The 23,663-nt window shown below is 55.2% G+C and overlaps 1 protein-coding gene and 1 non-coding gene across 3 annotated transcripts; both read right to left on the minus strand.

The window, feature by feature from the left end:
- Positions 1-2,235: 2,235 nt before the first annotated feature.
- On the minus strand, positions 2,236-14,667 carry THEG (theg spermatid protein). 2 transcript variants are annotated; one of them, XM_019434113.2, is made up of 8 exons: positions 14,246-14,667; positions 13,155-13,274; positions 12,793-12,864; positions 12,306-12,367; positions 11,315-11,384; positions 9,255-9,372; positions 5,996-6,155; positions 2,236-2,795 (listed from the first exon to the last, which is right to left on the minus strand). In XM_019434113.2, the coding sequence occupies exons 1-8, from the start codon at positions 14,665-14,667 to the stop codon at positions 2,557-2,559; spliced, it is 1,263 nt and encodes a 420-aa protein (XP_019289658.2). In that variant the 3' UTR covers positions 2,236-2,556. The 2 variants fall into 2 exon arrangements, with proteins under 2 accessions (XP_019289658.2, XP_019289659.2); XM_019434114.2 differs by lacking the exon at positions 12,793-12,864 and having other exon boundaries at positions 14,246-14,602.
- Positions 14,668-15,429: 762 nt separating this feature from the next.
- On the minus strand, positions 15,430-15,619 carry LOC128775813 (U2 spliceosomal RNA). The gene has a single exon (XR_008420785.1). It is a non-coding gene; the product is annotated as a U2 spliceosomal RNA (small nuclear RNA).
- Positions 15,620-23,663: the final 8,044 nt, after the last annotated feature.

The raw sequence follows: 23,663 nt of genomic DNA on the forward strand, positions 1-23,663 counted from the left end.
TCTTAAATATAGAAAACAAACTGAGGGCTGCTGGGGGGGTTGCGGGTGGGGGGTGCGCTAAGTGGGCGAGGGGCATTAAGGAGGACACTTGTCGGGATGAGCACTCAGTGTGATACGTAGGGGATGAATCACTGGGTTCGACTCCTGAAATCACTACTGCACAACATGCTAAGTAACTTGGATGTACGTTAAAAAATAAATAAATAGACCCTAACCCTAGAAAAATACCTGGCTACTCATGTTACAAAGGCTAATTTCCATAATTCTGTATCTAAAGACTTTCTACAAATCAATAAAGACCAGCAATTCTCATTTTAAAAAAGATAATAATTTAAACTTCGGCTGGTTAAATTTTATTTTATAAAGATACGTCAGTGTGAAGTTTGTTTTTTCTCAACTTGTATAAGAACATTAAAACACGAGATGGTCTTTGAACAGAGATCATACACGCCATTTCGGACACTGAGTTGGTTTAAAGCTTCTGTTCTGTCTTGTTTTGAAGGCCCCTGAGGTTGAAAATGCCGGGTCGCCTTCCCTTTCTTGGTGGAAGTGTGCCTGAACTGCCTGCGGGGCCGCCAGCTGCGCAGCAACCAAGGACGGTCCTCACCCTCCGCCTCCTGTTAGGAGTCCGTCTTTAGGGTCGCTAATCCGTACTAGCTTCCTCTCGCTGCTGTAACAGATTACTGCAAAATCAGCCAATAAAATCCACACGCACGTGTGATTCGGGGGACAGAAATGAAGGGGCCAGCGGGGGCTTGCTCCAACCTGAAGCCCTAAGGGGAGAATGTGTTTCCATCCACAGCTGCGTTCCTCCATCAAAGCCGGGGCTTGACATCACCTTGCTTTGGTGGCAGAGAAAGTACCTTCTTTTTCTGAGGCCAAATCTCCCTTTGCCTCTCTAAGGATGTGTGACTGTATTGCACAGGATAATCTCTTTACCTCAAAATCTTTAATCTCATCTACAAACTCCCTTTTGCCAAATAAAATAAGATTCGCAGGTTTCGGGACATCTTTGGGGCATTCTTCAGGGAACCACTGTGGCAGATTCAGGATGGGACCTCACGACATCACAGGGGTTTGAGTCTTGCTTGTTCGCTCGTGCTCTTCCTCCCAAATACGTCCTCGGAAGGTCTTCAGTGGTCCCAACTGTGCCCCCCAGAGCAGCATAGAAAGTCAGCGGGTCCACCCATTAGAGCAGGGGCGCCTGGCTGGCTGGGTCCAAGGATTTCAGGTTTGTGAGCTCAAGCCCCATGCGGGGTGTAGAGATTACTAAAATTAAATTAAATTAAATTAAAGTTAAAATGTGTACATATTTAAGCAACAATTGCCACAGGCTCTGAGCTAGGGTCCCAGCCTCCTGGAATGTCGGTTATTTGCTGGTTTATGTCATCATATCATTCAAGAGGGTGAGGGTAGATTTTTGCTGTTAACTTTTTACTTCTGAGCACCTGTCTCGAGCACCTGCAAGTATTCAACAAATATCCTTTGTTAGTGAATGAATTAATGTCTTTAAGTGACTTAGAGCCTGTTAGCAATTTTGTATTCTCAGAGTCATGGCTCAGGACCCGACACTTGGCAGGCGCTAGGAGAACCCTTGTGGAGGGCTGGCCTAAGGGGGTCATCACAGCACACTGTCAGGACCCCGCAAATAGCCCAGAAGTAGCCTGACCAGAATCAGCAAAATATGAGCCTTTGTTTAGAGTTTCAGAAAGAGAAAAGATGTCTCTCCGGCTGTGGTCAGCTGAAAAACAGCTCTCAGAGTTGCCAATGTCATTGTCCCGGGACCTGGGAGTTGTCACCTCAAAGGGGGACCTTGTCAAGACCCCTGAGGCAAGAGTGCCCCTGGGTTCCCAGGGGGCCCGGCGTCCTCACGAGGTCCTCACGAGAGGGAGGCAGAGAGCCGCGCAGACCCCGCGCTGCTGGCCGTGAGGATGAGGAGGGGCCGCGGGCCCAGGATGCGGCGCCTCTGGCAGCCGGAAAAGGGGGACGCGGGGCTCCCTGGGGCCCCGGGGGGAACCGGCCCTGCCCACGCCCGGGTGTTAGGACTTCCGAGGCCAGAGCCGTCAGAACCAGTGTGTGTGGTGAATTGCTAGAGCAGCGCCCCCACCCTGGAGGCTCGGATAGGGGCTGTGAGTCTTTCCCGACTTCGGAGAGCCTCGGTGTCCACTTCTGTAAAATGTGCACAAGTACAGCCCCCCTTCACTGGGTCACTGGAAAGATCAGTAAGTCATGCAATAGGCCTCGGCTGATTTTATTATAGGGTCACTGAGTTTGAGGTGCATGGGGACACCCGGGAGACTCAGAGGGAACGAGGGAGGGAAGTGGGCACCTGAGAAGCGCAGAGGGCAGGAGAGCGCGATCTGGAAGCTAACAGGGCCGCACAAATCCCAGGCTGAATGTAAGCATGAACATTGTCATTGTCCTCCTTGTCCTCGATTTGGCCACCAGCCTGCCTCCCGCCTTCGGGCCAAAACACTCAGAGCCGACGACACACAAGGTTAGGGTGCAGTTGGGTGTTTACTGGGAACGGGATCTCAGAGGCCAGGCCTGGGTCGCTCACACTCTTTTGGTGATGCTCTTGGGGGTGGCCAGCTCGTACAAGCGAGGGGATGCCTGAGCCACCAGAGACGCGGGGGAAATGTGGTAGGGGTCATAGCCCTCGTTGAGGTCTTTGCGCACTTTGGGCTTGGCCAGGGAGATGATCCGGGGACTGGCCACTGCCTTCTTGGTGACGTCCAGCACCTCCCAGCGTGGATCTCGGTCAGGAACACACTGGTCCGACTGGGCCTTGGGCACTGGAGAGGGCAGGAGAGAGGGACCGAGTCAGGCACTGAGACTTCAGACATGTGGAGGTCAGAGCTCCCAAGTTCAAAACGGATACATACGACATGGCCCATCCGCCTGCTGGACCACCACTCAGCCAGAGCGGAGCGAGGCGCCCACCCCCGCCGCCCTGCGGACAGACCCTGGACACACGACACTCAGGGAGGGAACCAGACACGAGAGGCCACACGGGGTGTGAGTCCACATGTGTGCAACATCCAGAACAGGCTCATCCACCGACGGGAAGGGGGCTCGTGGGGGCCGGGGGCTGGGGAGGGGGTGTAACCTCTCATAGGGACGGGGTTTCTCTTTAGGGAGATGAAAATTCTAAAATTGATTGTGGTAATTGATGCACAACCCTGTGAATGTACTAAAAATTATTTAAACGTATGCTTTATTTTATTTTTTTACTGAGGTATGTTGAATTGTACGCTTCAAAAGGGTGAATTGAAAAGAGAAAAAATATTTCAAGTGGCCACAGGTCCCAGACAGGGGCACACAGAGGGGCCAGCCAAAGGAGGGAGGCTAGCGGCCGAGGGTGAGGGGGGTGCCTGGCCGGCCCCTTCACCTCCTCCCCTCCCTGCTCTGATGCCTCAGCCTCTGAGGCAGACGGGTGTGAGAGGCATCTCCTCTCCCTGGCTGGTGCTGCACGCCTGGTGGGGGGATGGAGGGCAGCTCCCCAGGACAGGGCCCCCTGGGGACTCGGCACCAGCCTCCTGGCTGAGACTGCCCTGATCCTCTGGGCTCCTGCCGGGCCCTCTCAAGAAACGCAGCTTTCTGCACTGGGCAACGTGGCTCCCACCAGCCACGTGTGAGTACAGAATGCCTGATTTGGGCTGCAGCTTTAGTTGATTCAGTTTTAATGAAATCAATCAACTAATTTAGATCAACTGATAGGTTGATTTCAATTTCATCGAAGTAGCCACACACGGCCAGCGGCTGCGGTTGAGGACTCCGGCTCTCGCGCGCGGAGGCCTGTGGCTCAGCCAGGCTCCTTCTTCTCACCCCCGGCGGCCGCGGAAACCCCTCCTGCTGGTCTGCCCCTCCTCACCTCCTCCCCACCACCCCTTCCTGCAGCGCGTGGGCTGTCTGGGGACTAGAAGAGAAGTGGTCACCGGTGGTCACTGTCTTAGCCTTCGGTCTGTGCGAGCTTGAGGACCCTGGGGTTGCCTCCTTTCCACACCCGCTTGGCCCAGAGCCTCCGTGAGAATGGAAACGGGCCGTCCGCCCTCTCGGCGGAGCAACCCCAGCTCAGTGGGGTCCCTCCCACCAGGCAGGCACAAGTCCACGGGGGGCCTGGCGGGGCAAGGTCACCAGGGTTGGACACAGATGTGCCGGGCAGGTGACCCAAGAAGCGACCCGTCCAAAGGGAAGGGGCCGAGCAGAAGGGCCTCAGCGCCCCTCAGGGCTAAGAGGACCATGCCCAGACCCAGGCTTCTTTGAACTCCTCTGAGAATCTAGGAGCACGACCACCATCGTGCCATCTAGACTTTCCGACTCTGCCCGGGACAACTTAACGGTGGTGACAGAGCGTGCTTCCATACAATACACCACGGACACACACGGAGAAGCAAAGCGGCCATGGACTGTGCCCACACCTGTCTAGCTTCACGTGCGCTGTCTCTCCCCTTCAAGTGCTGGTCACAGCCATTAGTGGACGCGAGTCTGCAGCGTGAGAAACTCAGCCTCATACCCTCCTTGCAAACACACAACACACACATGTATGTTTATATCCCAGATGCGGGTGTGTGACAGGGACAGAAAGACAATGTGGCCTGACACAGTGGTACGTGTTCTCACGTGTACATTCACTTAACTGGTCTTTTCATGAATATTAAGAGAATGGATAAATGGATGGGCAAACAAAAGATCCCATAAGCACAGTTAAAAGAAGAGAGACCAGGAAAAGTTTATGTTGCCATATGCTCAACAAAGGGTTGGTGATTATCTTATATAAAGAGCTGCTCTAAATCAATAACAAAAAAAAAAGGGAACTAGAAAACCAGGAAAATGATAGAACAGAGTGAACCAAAGTGGCCAATCGGGCTCTCTGGTGACTAAGTGCCTCTGACACTGTTGGCCTGGCACATAACAGATGCAGAAATATACTGGAAGGTCTGTTAGAAGGTGACGGGTGCTGAACAAGTGGTCCCCAGAGGTGGGCTAGCTTGTGGACTGAGACAGGGCAGTGAGGGCCCTCACCAAGGGGGCAGAGAGGAGCCAAGCCCTGTGGGAGGCAGAGGGGCATCTGGGGAGCGCCTGCCAGGCTGTAGGAAGGGCCACTGGGGAGGCGCAAGCAGAATGGAGTCAGGTGGAGGAAGCCAGGGCACAGATCGCAAGGTCCCGTGGGCCACACCGAGAGAGGCAGGTCCCCTGAGTGGGTCATGAGCAGAGAAGGACAGAATCTGAAACAGGCAGGGGTGGCGCCCAGGATCAGGGCAGTCCTGGTCTGGTCCAGGGACGCACGGTGGGCCCACAAGGGTTGTGGGGGTGGAGGCAGCTAGGGGCCTCCATAGCTCAGAAGGCACAGCCCACAGGAGTCCTCCTTGCCTTGGACGTGGACGGTGTCATAGAAACGCCGGGCAGGGAGAGCATCTGGAAGGGTGCACGCAGGCATGCACATACATGTGGCCACACAACTTTGCGGATCTGTGTGTGCACACCCAGCAACACACAAAACTGGATTATCTTTGGTGTGGGGTCCAGTTCTCTACCGCTCCTGTGTGGTTGGGGGGCCGGGTACCTCATGTGTTTTAGAGGAAAGGGGAAGAATCAGGTAGGTGCCACCTTAAAGCTTCCCTTGGACCTCAGCCTGGCTCTTGGGTTGGCGTCTGGCCTTGCACCCCACCTTGCTCTCCTGCACCCACTTGCCCTTGCCAGGAGACCCAGTCAGGCCACAAGCCCTCTCAGTTCTGCTCCTGGGGAGTGGTCCCCTCTGCCAGCCCCCAGGGGAGCCTGTATGGGCCACACTGTGAATGGTCTACAGGTGTCTGGACAGCTGGTGTGCAGTCTGGGGAGAAGATGAAGCAAAGGGGGAAGGGCAAATCTAGAAGAAGCAGGCCTGTAGCCCAGGTCTACTGACTGACCCCCCCACCCCCACCCCATGGCCTGTGGCCAGTGGGGAAGGACACAAGAGCCTGACAAGGAGGCAAGCCCCAGCGGAACTACTTACTGGCCAAGTGAAGGAGGCGATTGTAGTCTGACACGTGCGGCTTGGGTTTTGGCATGGGGTCCCACTCTTCCAACAGGGTGGCTGGGGCCCTGGGCTTTGCCAGCCGTAGGATCCTTGTGCTGGGGATGGCCATCTGGGCTGCCTTGGATACTTGGGACACCTGGAAACAATTACAAGGGAAGAGCAAAACAGCCCATGATTCCTCATAGGCCCCTGGATCAGAAAGACCCCTTTAGTGTTAAAAAAAAAAAAAAAAAAAAAAAAAAGATTGGGAAGTTCAGCAAAGGATTAGTAGCTATCATATATAAAGAGTTCCTCTAAATCAATAACCCAAAAATCACTATGGGTTTTTATGATTTATATGACTGGGCTAATCATGTAGGAGAGTAACCCTAAATGGTGAATAATCATCTCCTTGACCAGGGAAATATAAATTAAAACCACAAAATATTACTTTATGCAAGCAGACTCGGAAAAAATTAAAAAGTCTAAAAAATTATCATGCCCTGGCAAGAATATGGGAGGAGAGAAATCCTCATGCATGGCTGGTAGGACAGTAAATTAGTACAAACACTTTGGAGAGCATTTGTCCTTCTCAGGTTGAACATGTGCACTGTTGAAGACCACCACATAGAGAAGCCCTACACCAAAGCACAAGGGAATGAGTGATATTCACCGCAGCTTGAATATCATGGCAAACAGTTGGAAGCAGCCAGGTTGTCTACCAGTAGGGGACTGGGTAAATCGATTATTCTATACTCGTATGGTAGGGTGCAATCCAGCATGTTAAGTAGTGTTTCTATATGAATCACATGCAGTGTTCTAGAAAACAAATATTGAGAGGAAAGCAAGAAAGTTAAGATGCTGTGTATGTATATGGCTACGATTATAGTTTATGGGTCTATAATAATAAAGTTTAAAATTATGGGTATGAGGCAGAGCTGGAAAGAGTGGGGATGATGGAGGGGGAAACCCTGGCAGACGTTTCACTGAGAAACTTGACCCACTTCCTCCATAGATAACTTCTTAGTGTTTTCCAGAGAATCCAGACACAATCACAATTGTCGGCTTGGCTACTGTGCATCAGCCTCCACAAACGCAGTGCCTAGACTGAGCTCTGTCATCTCAAGGCTAATCATTGTCTGCCCCCACCCCCAAAAAAGTGCATACAAGACACGCTCTTCCCAGGCTGTGCTCTCTTTAGTACATGTCCTGCTCCGCCCCCCTCTTTCCTTACCACTAGCCCACCAGCTGGCTCCTGCACATGTGCAAACAGTCTGCCCGCAAATGAATCAAAGGGTGGGAAAAATAACATTCTGAGTGTGTCTGGCTGTGACAAAAGGGGAAGATGAGCTGGCCACTCCTGCCACCTCTGGAGAGGGAGGAGGAAGCAAGGGTAGTTGTTGGGATGTTTTACTCCTTATAGAGGAGGCGTAGGTCTGAAATAAACCTGTCGAAGTGTTGGAGTAGGTCCAGGAATGCTTGTGATCGGTGGCGCTGTGTTTTAATGTCTCGTGTCATACGAAAGCTCTCTGCACAGTACAGTTTTAGCAGGAACCTGCTTGGAAGCAGGGGTTGGCTGAAATGACCTCCGGGGGTCAGTCTGAAATTTGAGTCCCTTTCCTCTTAAAATTGTCTTCCTTGAAAAATCACAGATGCTACTCCTATCAAAGACATCTTGGTGTTTACAATGTTATGTCCCATTCAACCCTCTATTGCCTCCCTCCTCCCCACTCCCTGCCTCTCCCTGCCTCCATTCTTCCCCCACAACTGACATAGCCCAGGCCTGACTGCTGAAGTAGACACGGGCCCAATGGCAGTCCTGCCTGGAGAGGTGGGCAGGCAGGTAAACTTTCACCTATCCATGCCTTCAGCGAACACTGATTACCACTCTGTGCCCCGCACAGGGTAAGACAGGCTCAGGAATGCTGCCACAATAAGCAAGAAAGGTGCAGTCTCTGTCCTCAGGCTGCTCACAGTCTGGTGGAAGGATCAAGGGTCCATCCAGAGACTATGCTAGGGGCTGGGAAGCAGGCTGAAGGTGGGGTTCCCACCAGACTGGTCGGAAACGGGAGGGTTGGAGGAGGAGAGTTCATTGAGTTCATTGAGTACACAGGGGCCACACGTAGACGGCAGAGGTGTTCCAAGTAGCGGGACCCGAGTGGGTACAGGCCCGGAGGGTTGTTGAGGGACCCTGCAATGGAGCCCGGCAAGGCAGGAGCATGAGGGAGGGAGGTCAGGGAGCACCAAGCCTTGTTGAGCCTTCACTCCTCGGCCCGGGGATGTGGCCTCTCCCAGGGACCGGACCGTGCCAGGGTCAGGTGCACAGAAGGGAGGAGGTGTCAGGGCAGGAGCCCAGAAAACAGCAGATGCGTCTCTGGGTAGGAGGTGGGTGGGACCGGTCAAGAGGACAGTGCCCTCCTTCGGATCCTGGTTCAACCAAATTGACCATAAAAGGCCTTTTTGGGGACCACTGAAAAAGTGAACACAGACTGAGTATTCTGATATTAAAGTATTATTGTTAAAGTTTTTAGTGTGATCGCTGTTATTATGGTTGTCAGTTAGAAGTACATCCTGGAGTGCTTACAATGGTATGACGTCTGGATTTACTTTTAAATATTTTTGAAGGGCGGGGGGCTGTCCAGAAAATAACCACGTGAAAAAATCCATCAACACGTTCTTTGACACGCGTTAAAACCACAGTGAGATACCAGCTCCAAGGCAGCTTTATTGGTGACAGCCCCAACCGGGAGACAGCCCAGACCTCTTCAGTGGGCGAGGGAATAAAGTTGTGGCCATCCGTGGGACGAAACAGGACTCGGCAACTAAGAAGCCATGACCTGCTAGCAGGCGCGAGGATCTCGGAGACGTTAGCTGAGCCGCGAGGGCGGCCACGAGCCTGCGGCCCATTCCCGGCACCGGGGAGAAGGGGAGGCGGGGGAACGGGGGTCACGTGTCCGGCCTGAGCGGGCAGCAGACCAGCGTCTGGTTCGGAACGGACCGAACCGCTCCAGGCCCTCTGAGATGCCCGCGTGTGAGCCGAAGGCCTGGGCCCCACCTCGGGCCCGCGTGGGCAGGGAAGGTGTCCCCGCACAGGCTTCAGGCGAAACGAAGCTCTGTCCTGAGCAGACACCTGTGAATCCTGCGTGTTCACCAGCGCGGTGACACGCAGGCCGCTCTGGAGTCTGTGTGTCCCTTCTGCCGCGGACCTCCGGCCCCCGGTTGAGGGGGGCGCTCCAGAGGATAGCAAGGCACCTACCTCAGACATGTTTATGCTCCAAATGTTATTCCGGACCCTCGGGGTGGCCAGTTCCCTCAGGCGACTGGAAGCTTGGTATTCCAGAGTAGGGCGAGGAACGGGCCAGACGGAGGTGCTCCTAAGGGACATCCACGTTTGAGACAGCAGCCCGGCCAGGGGCATGTCTGTGCTTCTGTCACCTCTTCTCAGCCCATCTCTGACTTGGGGAATAAGGGACAGCCCCCGGGGGCCGCGGAGGGTTTTGAAAACACCTCCAGGAGGGGATTCATTAGACAATCCCCAAAAGAAGGCCCGAGTGTTCTCAAGGATAGAGCTACCCTGGGGCGCCTGGGTGGCTCAGTCGGTTAAGCGTCCGACTTCAGCTCAGGTCACGATCTCGCGGTCCGTGAGTTCGAGCCCTGCGTCGGGCTCTGGGCTGATGGCTCAGAGCCTGGAGCCTGCTTCCGATTCTGTGTCTCCCTCTCTCTCTGCCCGTCCCCTGTTCATGTTCTGTCTCTCTCTGTCTCAAAAATAAATAAACGTTAAAAAAAAATTAAAAAAAAAAAAAAAGGATAGAGCTACCCTCTCCCGAGGTCGTCCCAGCTCTGTGTGCAATGGCCGCCTCCCCACTCAGCACTCCCATGTCCCCGTCTGTGGTGACAGCACCTCCCGGGGCCTCTTGCGCACACACCTGTCATCGGGGCTGGGGTCAGGATAGAAGGGATAAAAGGGCGTGTCCTGTTCTTGCCACAGGAAGCTGGGGAAAGTGCGCTTGGACTGAGCTTGAGGGGCTCGCATCTCCTTAACTCAGACGTCAGCTCTGCCTGTGTCCCCGAAATAAGGCCATGTTTCATCTTTTCTCATCTCTGAGGTTGGAATGCAGCTGATAAATGCTGTCAGCCAAACGTCAGAAGCTCCACGGGTGCCCCTGCCCGCATGTGCTCTGCATGGTTGTTGGCACAGAAATGGCCTCCACCGAGTTACAAGCATCCCTCCACGTACAGATATCAAGTCTAATCGCACTTTACATTATCTTCAGAGTACACGGTGAGTCAGCATTGAAGTGAAAAGTTACTGTCACAAAGACAGGCATAAAGACAGCGTGTGGGGGACGCCTGGGTGGCTCAGTCGGTTAAGCGTCCGGCTTCGGCTCAGGTCATGATCTCATGGTTCATGAGTTTGAGCCCCGCGTCGGGTTCTGTGCCGACAGCTCAGAGCCTGGAGCCTGCTTCAGATTCTGTGTCTTCCTCTCCCTGCTCCTCTCCCACTCTCTCTCTCTCTCTCTCTCTCTCTCTCAAAAATAAATAAATGTTAAAAAAAATAGTGTGTGGAACTTGTCAACATCTGAGTCAAAAAGTGATTCAAAACATTCAGACGCATTTCAGCTAATTTATTTCCATTATTATTTTCCCTTTAACGTGCATAAAAGTAGGTAATTAAAAATCTGTATCTAAATAACTCTAAAGATCACTTTGAACAAAATTAAAGTTCTGAGTGATAAGAAGGAGTTGTGTTAAAAGTTGCACATAGGGGCGCCTGGGTGGCGCAGTCGGTTAAGCGTCCGACTTCAGCCAGGTCACGATCTCGCGGTCCGTGAGTTCGAGCCCCGCGTCAGGCTCTGGGCTGATGGCTCGGAGCCTGGAGCCTGTTTCCGATTCTGTGTCTCCCTCTCTCTCTGCCCCTCCCCCGTTCATGCTCTGTCTCTCTCTCTGTCCCAAAAATAAATTAAAAAAAAAAAAATTAAAAAAAAAAAAAAAAAGTTGCACATAAAATAATGTCTTAGGATTCCTGGCTTTTGGGGGCCAAAAAAGTCCATAATGGTGATGAGTAACATTCACTGAGCACTTGCTAGGTCTGACACGGCACCAAGTACCTTTTGTGGATGCTCCCCACCTCCACCCATCCCACAGGTGCATAGCGGTGCCTCAGGGGTCGAGAACCTGCCATGGGCCTCCAGCTGGGGATAGCCCAGCCCTGTTTGAAGTCAGGTCAGCTACTCCTAGGACCTGGACTCTCCCCATACTACGGCTTGTCGGGGAAAAGGGGAGGTTTTCTGCCCCACTCTGCCTTCCTTCCCTTACCTGTTGTTGTTGAAATACTCCGAGTAGAACCTTTTAGGTCGAGCTAGCTCCTCCACTCGGCGCGTCACCGCTATGCAAAATGGGAGAAACAGCCCCAACTTAAAAACCTGCCACCCTCAGGGGTTTCCTTCTTGCTGAATCCAGCGTTCCACTGGCTACGGCAAAGGGCACAATGTACAGCACTGAGCGCCTAGAGAGCTGAGCACCAGTTACCTTGCAGAGGAGTGACTTTTGCTGCCCCCATCCTGGGGACAATGGTCTCAGGGCCTGAAGCCCCTTACTCAGGACACACAGGATGGGAGCCACAGGGCTGGAATGGGAGCTCAGACCCATCATCAGTTCCTCAACAGAACTCAGTGTGGCTCCAACAACCCACTGGCTGGGAAAGTGGATTTTGGTCTGCAGTTAGTACAAGCGTAGGGTTTACAGGGGCTTCGTATTCACTGCGAGAAAGATTCTAAACCCCCAAGAGAGAACTTGCCTTATTCTCTCCAGGAAGAGATTTCTTGAAATATTTTATTTGAAGGAATCCATTTCTCTCAAAAACTATAGAGACCATTGCAGAAGGGAAGGCAAAGAGTCTTTTAATAAATTTAGTATTAATCCCCATTTTGGCTGTAGTGCAAATTTGGATGCCTCCTAAAGAATCTGCCCCACACTCCCTCACCCCAGGACCAGCCTCCTGAGGCTCTGGCTCCTCAGGGGACTGAGGCCAGAGATGACACACCTGGGGGAAGGGGGATGGCCGACGAGGGAGGAGCAGCAGGGAGTTCTGTCCTGAGGTTAGGGCTAGGGAAGCCCCAAGATCTCCTCAGTTGGAACGAGGCATGGGTTGGAGTGGAATGGGGGTGACCCAGCCCCAGGAGACCAGGGGCAGCATGTCAGACAGGGTGGCCAAGCACCAGAGCTGGGACAAGGGCTACCTCTGGCCGACCCCTGAGCTAGGTGACCCCTGATGGAGAAGTGGGGGTGGTGGGTGGGCTCAGCCTACCTGGCACCGTGACAGTGAGGGTGGTGTCTTCAAGAAACCTCTCTGTCCAGTACACAGAAGGCCTGGAATACACCGAGGCGTGGCTCAGAGCGAAGCAAGCCAGGGCACAGGACACAGACAATGGGGCACAGGCAGGGTGGTTGGAGGAGGAAGGAAGTTGGAGGAGGACAAGTTGAGAGGATGTGGAAAGGGGCAGGTCAGAGAGGCCCGTGGGAAATGTGGTTTATTTTGAGCAGGGCTGGTGTTCAGAGAAAGGGGAGGCGGGAAAAGAAAAAGGCACAGCTAAGGGCGGAGCCCAGGGGCCCTATCACAGCAGCAGACCCACTCCTCAGCTGGGTGGGCTGGCGTCCAGAGCACCAGGGTGGTTGGGAACGGCCCTTGGGGTGAGGAAGCCCCCCATCGGAGGGCCCTTTCCCCCAGTTCTTGCCCCTGGAGAGGAGGGCAGATCCCCCCGTGGCAGGAGATGGAGAGGCTCCCTGAGACTCACCAGTAGACACAGAACTGCAAGTTCCTCTTGCACGGGGACACCCAGGCATAGCCCTTACAGCAGCACCCCATCCTGTGATGAGACGGCCCAAGCCCCTGCCTTTGCTCTGCGGCTCCATTCGCTCAAAGGCCTCACTGTCCTCAGGCAGTTCCCAGAGGCCACCCCAGTCCTAACCCTCTGGAACCCTGACTTCTCACCTCCCTCTGCACCTGCCCCCAGGTCATCATGTGAGTGACAGAGAGCAGTCGGGAAGGGCAGCCCAGGGGGTGAACACGGGGGCGGTGGGGGGGGACCGCCAGGAGCTGCCCTCCTCCTCGTGGACCCCCACCCCTGCCTCCAGTGAGGCTTCCCACAGGCCTCACCTGTCTTTTAGGACTTGCCAGTTGGTCTTGGGCTTTGCCAGCTCAAAGACCCGCTTCCTCCTCCTCCTCATCCCTCTGGCTGAGGCAGCACTGGGGAGCCTCTGGGTGATGGACAGCCGGCTTGGGGAGAGGGGCGTGGTGAGCGGGTCGGGGGCTGTGCCCAGTGAGGCTCCTGGCCTGTCTAGGGGCGCGTCTGGCATCACAGACACCTGGGTGAAGTCCTAGCTCCCCCCAGCCAGGTGTGCAACCCCGGCCAGGTCACCGCCTCTGTGAAAAGGCAGGAGACCTGCTCCCAGCTCCCTAAATCTCGTGAGCATGCATTAAGTGCCTACTGTGTGCCAGACCCCTGGAAACCCAGGGAGCGGGAGGAATAGGATGTTGGGGGCTCAGACGCCCGCCTGTCCCTTCGCTGGGTGCTGCCCCTGGCCGGAAGCCCCACCGAGGCCCCTCCCACCGGCCTGCGCCTTTTTTCCCCACGGCAGGTGTCCCCGGCCACCGCCCGCCACACCACAGGTCTGGGTGTGTGTTTATCACACAAGCTACATGGGGGGCGTGGGGGCTGTGCAGGGTTCCAGGGGGGCCACGGGGAGCGCACATGGAGTCCACCGGTGCTGGCCCACGGGCGCTCCCGCTGGAACCGTCTGAGGCTGGCCAGGGCCGGTGGAGGGCAGGCGGGAGGCCCACAGCGCAGAGCCCCCCGCACGTGCGAGGGAGCACCCGCTTCTTTCCAGGACACACAACTTGCCAGAAACCAGCCCCCGCAGGTTCGCAGGCCACCAGTTACCGCTGTACCCGAGCTGGCGGGGACTTGGAATGGTTTCAGCTTCTGAGCTGCGCGGGGAGACCCTCCCACTTGCCTTCCTCTCTGACGGAGTCTCCACCCCTGACTCCTCAACTCGGGGAAGGTCTCCAACCCCAACCCACCCTCCACCTGGACAGGGCTGTGTTCACTGGCTCCTGCCTCAGAGGCCGGTGAGCGGCTGTCCCCCAGTCCTCCCGCCCACAGCGGGGGCACCTGGGGCCTCGCTGGGGCTGCTGCCCTCCCCCCACTGCCCCTGCCCCTGCCACAAGCCCCACTCCGTGGTGCCCACCTCATCTCAGGTATGCCCTCGGCATCTTTCTCCAGAACCCTCTCCAGCGGCTCGAGGGCCTCCTCGGGGGCCCAGGGGCCAGGCGGTTCTCCCCCAGTCACCTCCTCTGGGAGGGTCTCCGCTTCTCGGTCTTCAAAACTCAACTCCTCGTCATCCAGGCACGTGGTGTCCTTGGTCCCTAGACTCCTGAACACTGTGCCCTGCACGCCGAGGGCATCATCGTCCTGTCCCCAGTCGGGCCCACCTTCGGCCTCCGAGCTGTGGTGGCTGTGGGACAGACTTCGCCGGCGGTCCCCCATGTACTGGGTCCTCCCCAGTCCTGCAGCCTTGCTCCCCAACACCCAAGTGTGTCTGTGGTCGCGGTCACCGGGCAACAGGAGAATGGCCCGCCCGCATTCGCATTCTCGGGGTCCACGTTCCATTCCCAACAGGTCTGCCCCTCCCCATGGGGGCTCTCCCACCAGGTCCTGCCAGGGGGCTGCTTAGCCCCTCTCTCTGTCTTTTCCTGGCTGAACCAGGAGTAGGACCTGACCCTATCCCACATTTCTTCTTAGTAAGAGGCCCCAGTTGTGCTCAGTTCAAGGGGCCAGTGTGGGTGGCTGTACCTTCCCAGGACTGGCTTAGGAATGAGACCCGAGGGGGAATCTGCAGGGGGCTTCGAGGAATGGATTCCTCTCTCTTGAAAGGACACATAGGGGGTGCCTGGGTGCCTCAGTCGGTTAAGCGGCTGGCTTTATTTAGCTTAGGTCATGATCTTGCAGTTTGTGGGTTCGAGCCCTGGGTCAGGCTCTGTGCAGACAGCTCAGAGCCTGGAGCCTGCTTCTGATTCTGTGTCTCCCTCTCTCTCTGCCCCTCCCCCGCTCATTCTCTCTCTCTCTCTCTCTCTCTCTCTCTCTCTCTCAAAAATAAATAAACATTTAAAAAATTGTTTAAGTAATAAAATTTATTTCTCTTCTTTTTGGGGGGCAGGCATATGACACAGAGAAAAGACAGAGGTACGAGGGTGTGGCAGGGGGGGCTTTCCTGTGGTGGATGGAGTGTGGTGTGGCTGATCCTGACGGTGCAGGCACACAGGCCTGTGGGCCCAGGACGGGAGAAACGTGCGGTCCCACGTGGAGGGTAGTCCCTAGGCACTCACACCAGGAATGCTATGCCCCTGCACGAGACCTCCCACGCTGCCGTCTGCCCCCCCCATCCACCCGAGGTTCTGCAATCCCAGGTCGATGTGCGGGGTGGACAGAGCAAGTTCCTATTCTATATCTCCGGCTCCAAAACTCCATTTAATATGTTGTCCTCCGATAGAGGACGTGTCACATGTTAAACTGATAAGAACAGATGCTACAATTGATCTTAGCCAAAAGGCTGAGAAGCGATAAAAATCCTTGTTAAGTCCACTTTCCTTCTAGAGACAGCTCATTAAACCTGCTTCGCGTGAATTCAAGTCCATACTGGGAAGGCCAGGCATCCCTTCGAGCTCACGGGGGGAGCAGGGTCTCCAGAGCCAGGCGCACACACAAGGTCAAGGAGAGGGCGCCGAAGAGGCCAGAGCTCCACCGGCCCTGAGGGAAGGGCTGGACAGTCCACTTCTGCTGCCCAAATATGCGGAAAAGCAAGAAAGTTCACAGCCAAAGGGCTGAAGGCAGGGTGGTAATCTCTGGATATGCGGATGTTTCGAATGGAGAACAGGCTGCAGCCTGCCAGGGAGGGTCCGTTCCCCGCCCCTTGTGGCGGTAGGCCTGGGGTCCCCACTTCCCATGGCTGTCAGCCGAGGGCAGTCCCGGCTCCCAAGAGGCACCAGGGCCCTCCTTCCTGGCCCTGGCCCAGGGCCCAGGGCCCTCCTTCCATTTCTAGCCAGCAGCGAGGCCTGCCCCTCTCCTGCCCCTCACGTGTCTGGAGTCCGCCGAGAAAGGGCCTCAGTGCCTAAGGACCCACGTGATCCAATGAGGCCCCTCCCGGGTAGCCCAGCGCAGGGTCTGCAGCCTCAACCACATCGTACGGTCCCTTTGGCTACACAGGACACTGTGTTCCCGGCATCTTTGAGGCTACTATGCTTCCTACCACACCCAGCTCACCCCACACACAAAAATCCACTCGAAACGATTTCAGGGTTCGAGAGGCAATGCGTAAGAAAAAGCATAAACCAAGTGTAAAATAGGAAGCAGACAGGAGGAGACATTTCACAGGAGACACGAAGACACGACACGCGGTGTCACAAACAAGCAGGGAAATGAAGGGAAAACCGGTGAGGTCACAGTTCACATCCATCCAGCCGGCAAAACCGAAGACTGGCCGTAAGACCTCGGACAGAACGACCTCTTTTACACACAGGGACGCGGCCCAACTGTGGAGAACAATCTGGCATGGAGTCATAAAGGTGCATCTGGCGACACCCAGCTGGGCACTGGGAGAGCTGACCGCGGCGGCCGGCAGCACCGCTCACAATGGGGAGAAGCGGAGGGCAGCCCAGGAGCCGGCTCACCGGGGAAGCGGAGGAGGGCCCGGCAGCGGGAGCACGGCCGTGCGTCAGGAGAAGCAGGCGGAACGGAAGGAGCGGCCTGCAGGCACCCGTGTGCCCACAAGGAGACCTGAGGGCGGTGCTGGCGGGGTCGTGGGGGGCAGGTGGCTGAGTCCTTCCCTCCCTATTCTGGGGTTCTGAGTCGAGCTCATGGGTGCTCGTTATGTGAGGCAGGAGCGAGCGCCCCAGCGGGCAGCCAAACAAGAAGTGAGACTAAGACAGGGTCACACCGGACTAGTAGCGATGGCATCTCAGGAGGGACACAGGACGCTTACTTACTCGGATTCCGAACACGGGCCAGGGCGGGGGGACGAGGAGGGAGGAAAGAAACGAAGGAGCGGTGGCATGACCAGTACTGTTCCCTAAACTCCCTCCACCTGGTTTTAAGTGACTTCAAACTAAGCCTGCAGAGAGAAGACACAGCTACTCACCCCGCCGTGCCTGCGGGGCGCAATGCAGGCCAGAGCCCGGGACCCTGCCTGGACCCCGCGGTGGCGGGAGGGAAGGGGGGGGTGGCGTGGGGAGGGGGGGCGGTGCAGGTGCGCGGCGGCCCTTCGCAGGGAGACGCGGCAGTGACGCGGCGTGGCCACCAGAGGTCGCCCCTCTCAAGGGCATGTCGGGCTCCCCGGGAGCCGGGCCGATCGGGCGCCCTCACCGCCTCGAGGCCCCGCCCCACTCCTCAGCTCTTATTCCCCGCCCCCACTTTCCTCCGGGAAGAAACGTGCTCAGGGAGACAAAGTCACCGCCCAAGTCTGCGCTGGACTCGCACACACGGCGGCTGCCTCCGGTGGTGCCCCCAGCTAGGACCACACTTGCAAAATGCAGTGGTGATGGGGGATGCCCTAAGACTACAGATGAAGCGGGTAGCTTCCTCGGGCTAAAGCAGTCTCCCTGAAGACCAGCCACAACTATGCTCTTCCCTCACACGGCAACCTTCTGTGGCTCCCACCTTCCACAGAATATTTCCTAAAGCGGGGACACAGACTGGTATCTTCAAGGTGCCTGTAAGTAAGATAAAGGTCCAGAGTTCAGTACCATCAAATATGGTGGTGATAAATCACTCCCCTTTTTGCTGAATTACAATCCTTCTGGGTACCTCTAGAGGAAAATCTCAGCTTGCAGCTAACCAAAGTTTGACTTGCTCAGTTTTATTAATCCTTTTTAACCAAAAGAGAGCAGGCCCACGTCTGGGGGCAGGGAGGGAGACCCAAAAAAGCTGGAATTTAAGAACCTTATTTTGTTTGCACTGCTGTTTGTTTACACACCTTGTTTCTGGTTTTGTTCTGTGATTGTTTCAAAATAACTGTCTAGAAAAGTTGCAAGCGTGTACTGAGAACCGCCATGGACTTTTCACCCGGATTCACCAACTGTTAACATGTCGACACATTGCTTTATCATTCCCTGAACATTTGAAGACAGTTGCAAGCATCACGCCCCTTCACCCCCCCCCCCCGCCCCCCCACCAAGACTTGAAGACTCGGCACGTATTTCTAAGAACGAGGATGTTCTCTTGCATAACCACAGCAGGTTATCAAAATCAGGGTGAACATAGCATTGATACAACCCCTTAGTTCATCAAGAATTCTTCCCCAAATTTGAGACAGTCCCATAATGTCCTTTCCCACTGTTTCTTCCCCTCCAGAGTCAGTCCAAGCGAGGCATCACACCTATGAGCCTCTTCGGTACCCTGTCCTCTGACAACCCTTCACTCTGTTTCATGACCTAAACAGTTTTGAAGGTTTGGGCCAGTTATGTCACACTGTCTGGGTTTCTCTAGTATGTTCTCATGATCGGTGAAGGGATGTGCATTTTGGCAAGAATCCCTCAGCGGGTGCTGTCCGAAGGCGAGCAGAGCCAACAACACATCCCATCGCTGCGGACGCTAACCTCCCTCCTTTGACTCAGGTGGTCTGTCCAGGTTTCTCCACAATACAGTGCCATGTTCTCCCCCTCGAAGTTAATAAGCATCTTTTGAGAAATACTTGAAGACTATTCAAATACTGTTTCCTCTCATCAAACTTTCAGCCACGACTTTCACAGCTTCTTTCTTTTTATGGAAAGTTGTGCTGGTTTCCCATTTACAGACACGGTACACTCTTTTTCGTACAAATTTACTCAGGAAATGGGTCAATGTGCTGACCTAAAGAAATACATCAGGCTACAAGAGTACGCGTGGGTCGACCAAAATCATGACAGCGACTCAAGAGTGATAGGGACTCAAAAGCTGTGTGTTGTCCTCCAGGCCCCTCCCCCAAAATCCCTCCTGCTCAGTGGGAACATGCGTCCCCAGACTATGGGCTTCCCGGTGGCAGTTCCCAACACAGGCTTTGGGGACGTAGGGATGGCCGGAGCACAAGCTGTATAGGGCGGAGTGACGTGTTTCTGCTGGCCCCCCCCCCCCCCCCCCCCCCGCCAAACCCGGCACCTGGAGGCATCTAGAGTCTCCTGCGGCTGCTCTAACAAATTGCCCCAAAGGCAGTGGTTTCAAACAAAGCACATTTATTCTCTTACAGTTCTGGGGTCAGAAGTCAACTCGGTCTCACTGCACTAAAGTCAGGGTGTGGGAAGAGCTGGCTCCCTCAGAAGGCTCCAGGGGAGCATCTGTTCCCACAGATCCGAGAAGCCACACAGGGGATGGGGTGACAATTTAAAGAGGAGCCACATCAAAGAGCCACTACTGCCACCACTGTTAGGGGCTGCAGCAGAAGTCACCTGATGGCAGCTGGGACCTCGGTGGGCCTGTCCAGAGAGCTGGAGCCACAGCGGGGACACCACCTAAAGCCAGAAGAAAGGGAGAGGGACAGACACCCGGCTTCTCCCTCTAGGGTTCCCCCAGATCTCCCACTGGTGGAAGAGACAGGGCAGGGGTTCTCCGAGGTGTCGAGTTTTTTCTACAGCGCGGAGCAGGCGGGGGGCGGGCAGAGTGCAGAGGGACCAGTGACCTGCTCTCCAGGTCGCTTGCTCTGCTCTGTTCAAGGAAGCCGCAGTGACCCTGAAATCCTAAATCCTTTGGTGTGTGGTAGGATCGTATTTCGTTACAGTAACTAGGGGCGCCTGGGTGGCTCAGTCCGTTGAGCGTGTCTGACTCTTGGTCTCAGCTCAGGTCTTGATCTCAGGGTCGTGAGTTCAGGCCCCGTGCTGGGCCGCACGTTGGGCATGGAGCCTGCTTAAAATCCTATCATTATTATTAAACTAGTCATGTTTCCCAAAACTTTGTGATGGAGGGAAATCATTTATACAGAGGCCCCGAGGCCTCACCCGCCCTCTGCTCGTGCCCTTTGTCAGGTGACTCTGAAGTTCTTCCTCTGATGGCTGACTTTGGCAAACAGAAGGTGGAAGACGTGGGGGGCTGTGCCTGTTCCTGCCCTCGCCGTCTCCGCTTGCCATTGAAAACGTGCCTTGGTGAGCCTGCTGGAGGATGAGGACATGTGGGACACAGCGGGGTCAGCGCGGCCAGCCGACCCCAACACGCTAAGCGCCCACTGCTGAGTGCCACCCCCCAGGTGTCACCACTGACCTCACGCTGGTTCCCTAGCAAAAGCCGAGGGATGTGATGCCTTCCTCCCTCCGGGCGGTCGGACCATGAAGTATCCATCACATCATGGAAGGATGTTCCGGGGGGACTAATACAGCCTCCTGACGCCTCCCACGACCCCCACCTCTGAACCGTCTGAACCCTGCCTACCACCACCCCGGCCAAAGCTTCCTTGCCCCACCCTCACCTAAGACTAAATTAAGACCTCCCCAAATGGGAGGGGTAAGTGATCGGGCAGTGAGTCCGCACTAGGGGTCCTGGGGAAGGTAGCCCATGAGCCCTACCCACCTACCCCCCCACCAAGGTGGTGCCTGCAGGATCGGAGATTGGGGTCGGCTGGGATTTGCTGGTCTGAAGGGCCCTGGAGGAGGCGGCCTAGGGCCTCCCAGCCTGCTGCACGTTTTACAAAACAGGGTTTCCCCAGCATTCCTGGCCCTGGCCCCACCTACCTGGTGCCAGGAGAGCCCCAGATGTGACCCCAGACAGGGCCCCGTGGCCCCTGGGGCAGGACAGCCCCCATGTCAGGACTGACACGTGGGTGAGGCCTGCTGCAGGGAGTCTGACCAGCAGGGTGAAGTTCATGCTGTCTGCTCTCATCCGAAATAGAAAAGCATCCTTCACTCATGTTTAAGAAGCTTTGACCCCGAGGAAGACAGTTGTCGTGCCTTTGACATCTCTGACCCCAGTGAGGACAGCCTGTCTGTCGTCACAGATGAAACATAGCTTCATGGCTGCGACAAAGACCCAGCAGGTCTATGGCTTATTGAAATGGAGGGATCTTTTCTCTCTCACAAGTCGGGGTCTGTGCATTGCAGCTCAAGAAAGAGGGGGAGGGGAGGCTGTGCCCCCTGCCCTGGGTCCTGCACTTTACTTTCAGGGCTGGATAGCATCTGTCCTAATACAGAGCTTGGCGGATTTCACAGCAGACCCCCAGACCCTCCACCCCCTCTCCCTCCTCCACGGGAATAACCACTGTCCTGCCTTCTGTCCTCATACGTGACTTTTCTTTATCAATGGGATCCTTCGGTATTCATGTTCATTTGCGTCTGGCCTGTGAGGCTCAGAATGGTGCCCGTGAGACCGCCCTGTGTTCACACAGCTGGGCAGGGTCCCACCGAGTGAACACACCTGGGTCGTTTGCCCCATCCACAGATGGTAGGACCTGGGGCGGGGCGGGGGGGCGGGGGTCCAGGCCCAGAAAAGACGCTGCCACTCTTGTTCGTATCCCATTGGCTGGAACTTAGTCACATGGCTACACTTGGTTGCAAGGGAGTCTGGGAAAGGTAGTGTCTCTCTCTCTCTCTCTCTCTCTCTCTCTCTCTCTCTCTCTTGCACACGTGCGTACACACACACACACACACACACAGCTAGAGATTCTATTTCAAGGGCATTTAAGGGGTGGCTGGGGTTCTCCTCTGTGGATGCCTTCAGCAGCCAACAACAGAAAATCCTGCCTCAAATGGGCTTAAGCAGTGAGGCAACATATTATCTCCCCCCCAAAACGGCTCCCGACGCTTCCCAGCAAGCCTCCCTACTCAGAATCTCCTGGACTTCTCTCCGCTTTGCTGCTCTGTGATCCTCTGGGTTCTGCTACTTTTTGCATTGTTTTCTTCCTCAATGGGCACTAGCATGGCTGCAGCTACTCCGGACATCTCATCATGAGGCTGCCATAGCCAAAGGCACATGGTCAGCAAGGAAACCTTCTACGGTCAGCTGAACAGCCCCAAAGATGCGCTCCAAATCCCCAGCACCTGTGAATACATTATGCTGTGGACAAGGGGGATCACGGTTGCAGATGGAATTAGGGCTGTGATCGGCTGACCTTGAGGTGGGGAGATCATCCCGGATTATCTTCGTGGGCTCAATGTAATCCTAAGGGTCTTGATAAGTGAAAGCAGGAGGTGAAAGAGAGAGAGCTCCAGAGCTGGCAGCATGAGGAATCGGCCCACATTGCTGAAGGGGTATAAGCAGAGGACGGCAGTGGCTTCCAGAAGCTGCCCCCCTCCAAGACCTCTCCCCCATCTCATTGGCCAGGAGGGGGTTACACGCCCATGCGTAAACCAATCCCCAGCAACGAAGTGGACCACCAGTGAAGATTTGTGGCAGCACCACATAGAACGGGCTTCCCTGAGTCACACCATGGGGAGGGGCACCCAAACATTAGGCTCTGTCCACAAGCAAGGAGACTGACAGGTGACTGGTGACCAGCTGTGGGACCAGGAGCGTGAAAGGCTGGAATGAGAGGAGGCAGCACGGTGTGCACGCAGCAGTAACGCGGGCTTGCAAGGCAGGGGCAGCTCTGGGGCAGGTGCCCCACACGGGGTGGTCACCACAGAAGACACGACACGCACTGCCTTGCCCAGCAATGTCTTGGCTAATACCTAAACCCTGTGCCTCAGGAATTTGGGCTCTACTTGTACCGGCTTGAATTGTGTCTCCCCAGAAAGACACGTTCAAGTCCCAAAACCCCCTCCACACCAGCGATCTGAGAAGACCAGGAGGAACTTCACTCTGTGTGGTCCCCAAGGCTCCATTAACCCTGACCCAGGGCAAGGACCATCTCCAAGAGTAGTAGGGGATGCTCTCCTGCCCCCTCTGGGCCCTCCTCCCCCAGGCTGCCCCCCAGGAGGCACAGCCCAGGCTCCTCTGAGCTGTTGCCTGCTGACCCGGCTGCCAGAATCTGTTGCCATGGCAACCTGCTCATTACCAAGTCCCCCCCAGTGGGACATCATTGGAGCAGCTGGTGACATTTGAATACGGACAGTGTGTTAGATATGAGTACTGTATTGATGTGAAAGTTCCCGATTGTGATAACCGCGGTGGGTTATAAAAGAGAATCCTGGTTTTTAGAAAATATACGGTGATGTGTTATGGGTGAAGGGGCATTACACTTCCAGTCTTAAGTGGCTCAGAAAAGTACATTTAAATATAAGCATATGCATACAGATAATAGATAGATATAGACACCGAACACAACAAAGCAGACAGGACTAAATGCAACCAATTGGTGAGTCTGTGCAGAGTCTATGAGAGTTTCTGGTATTAACCTTGAAAGTTTCTGCAAATTTGAAATTAGAGCAAAATTAAAAGTTGAGAAAAACAATACCCAAAGTGCAGAGCGCTGGACCCCATCAAGAGACTTGGCTGTACAGGCCCAGAGTCTGCCTGACTTCAAGGAACAAAGAAGGGGCTCTGTGGCTTGGTTGGGGGAGCTAAAGTAAGGATGGGGACCAAAGGGGTAGCCTTATCCGGGGACTCAGGGATTGAGTCCTCCCTCCAGGGAGGTAAATGTAAGCGCCAGTCAGGGGCTGGCAGGGAGTGGGGAGGGGTGGGGGAGGGGACATGAGTGGTCACCATGGCAACATGAG

This window comes from Panthera pardus, unplaced genomic scaffold (genome assembly GCF_024362965.1).
Source record: "Panthera pardus isolate Hobbes unplaced genomic scaffold, ASM2436296v1 HiC_scaffold_8, whole genome shotgun sequence".
Taxonomy (NCBI): domain Eukaryota; kingdom Metazoa; phylum Chordata; class Mammalia; order Carnivora; family Felidae; genus Panthera; species Panthera pardus.

Excerpts from the sequence above, each read along its gene's own strand:
- THEG (XM_019434113.2), bottom strand. The coding sequence starts at position 14,667 with ATGGAACGTGGACCCCGAGAATGCGAATGCGGGCGGGCCATTCTCCTG. Across the intron at positions 13,275-14,245 it reads GAGGGCATACCTGAGATGAG|CCGGCTGTCCATCACCCAGA; the intron begins GTGGGCACCACG and ends CCTCTCCCCAAG. Across the intron at positions 6,156-9,254 it reads GGAGCATAAACATGTCTGAG|GTGTCCCAAGTATCCAAGGC; the intron begins GTAGGTGCCTTG and ends AATTGTTTCCAG.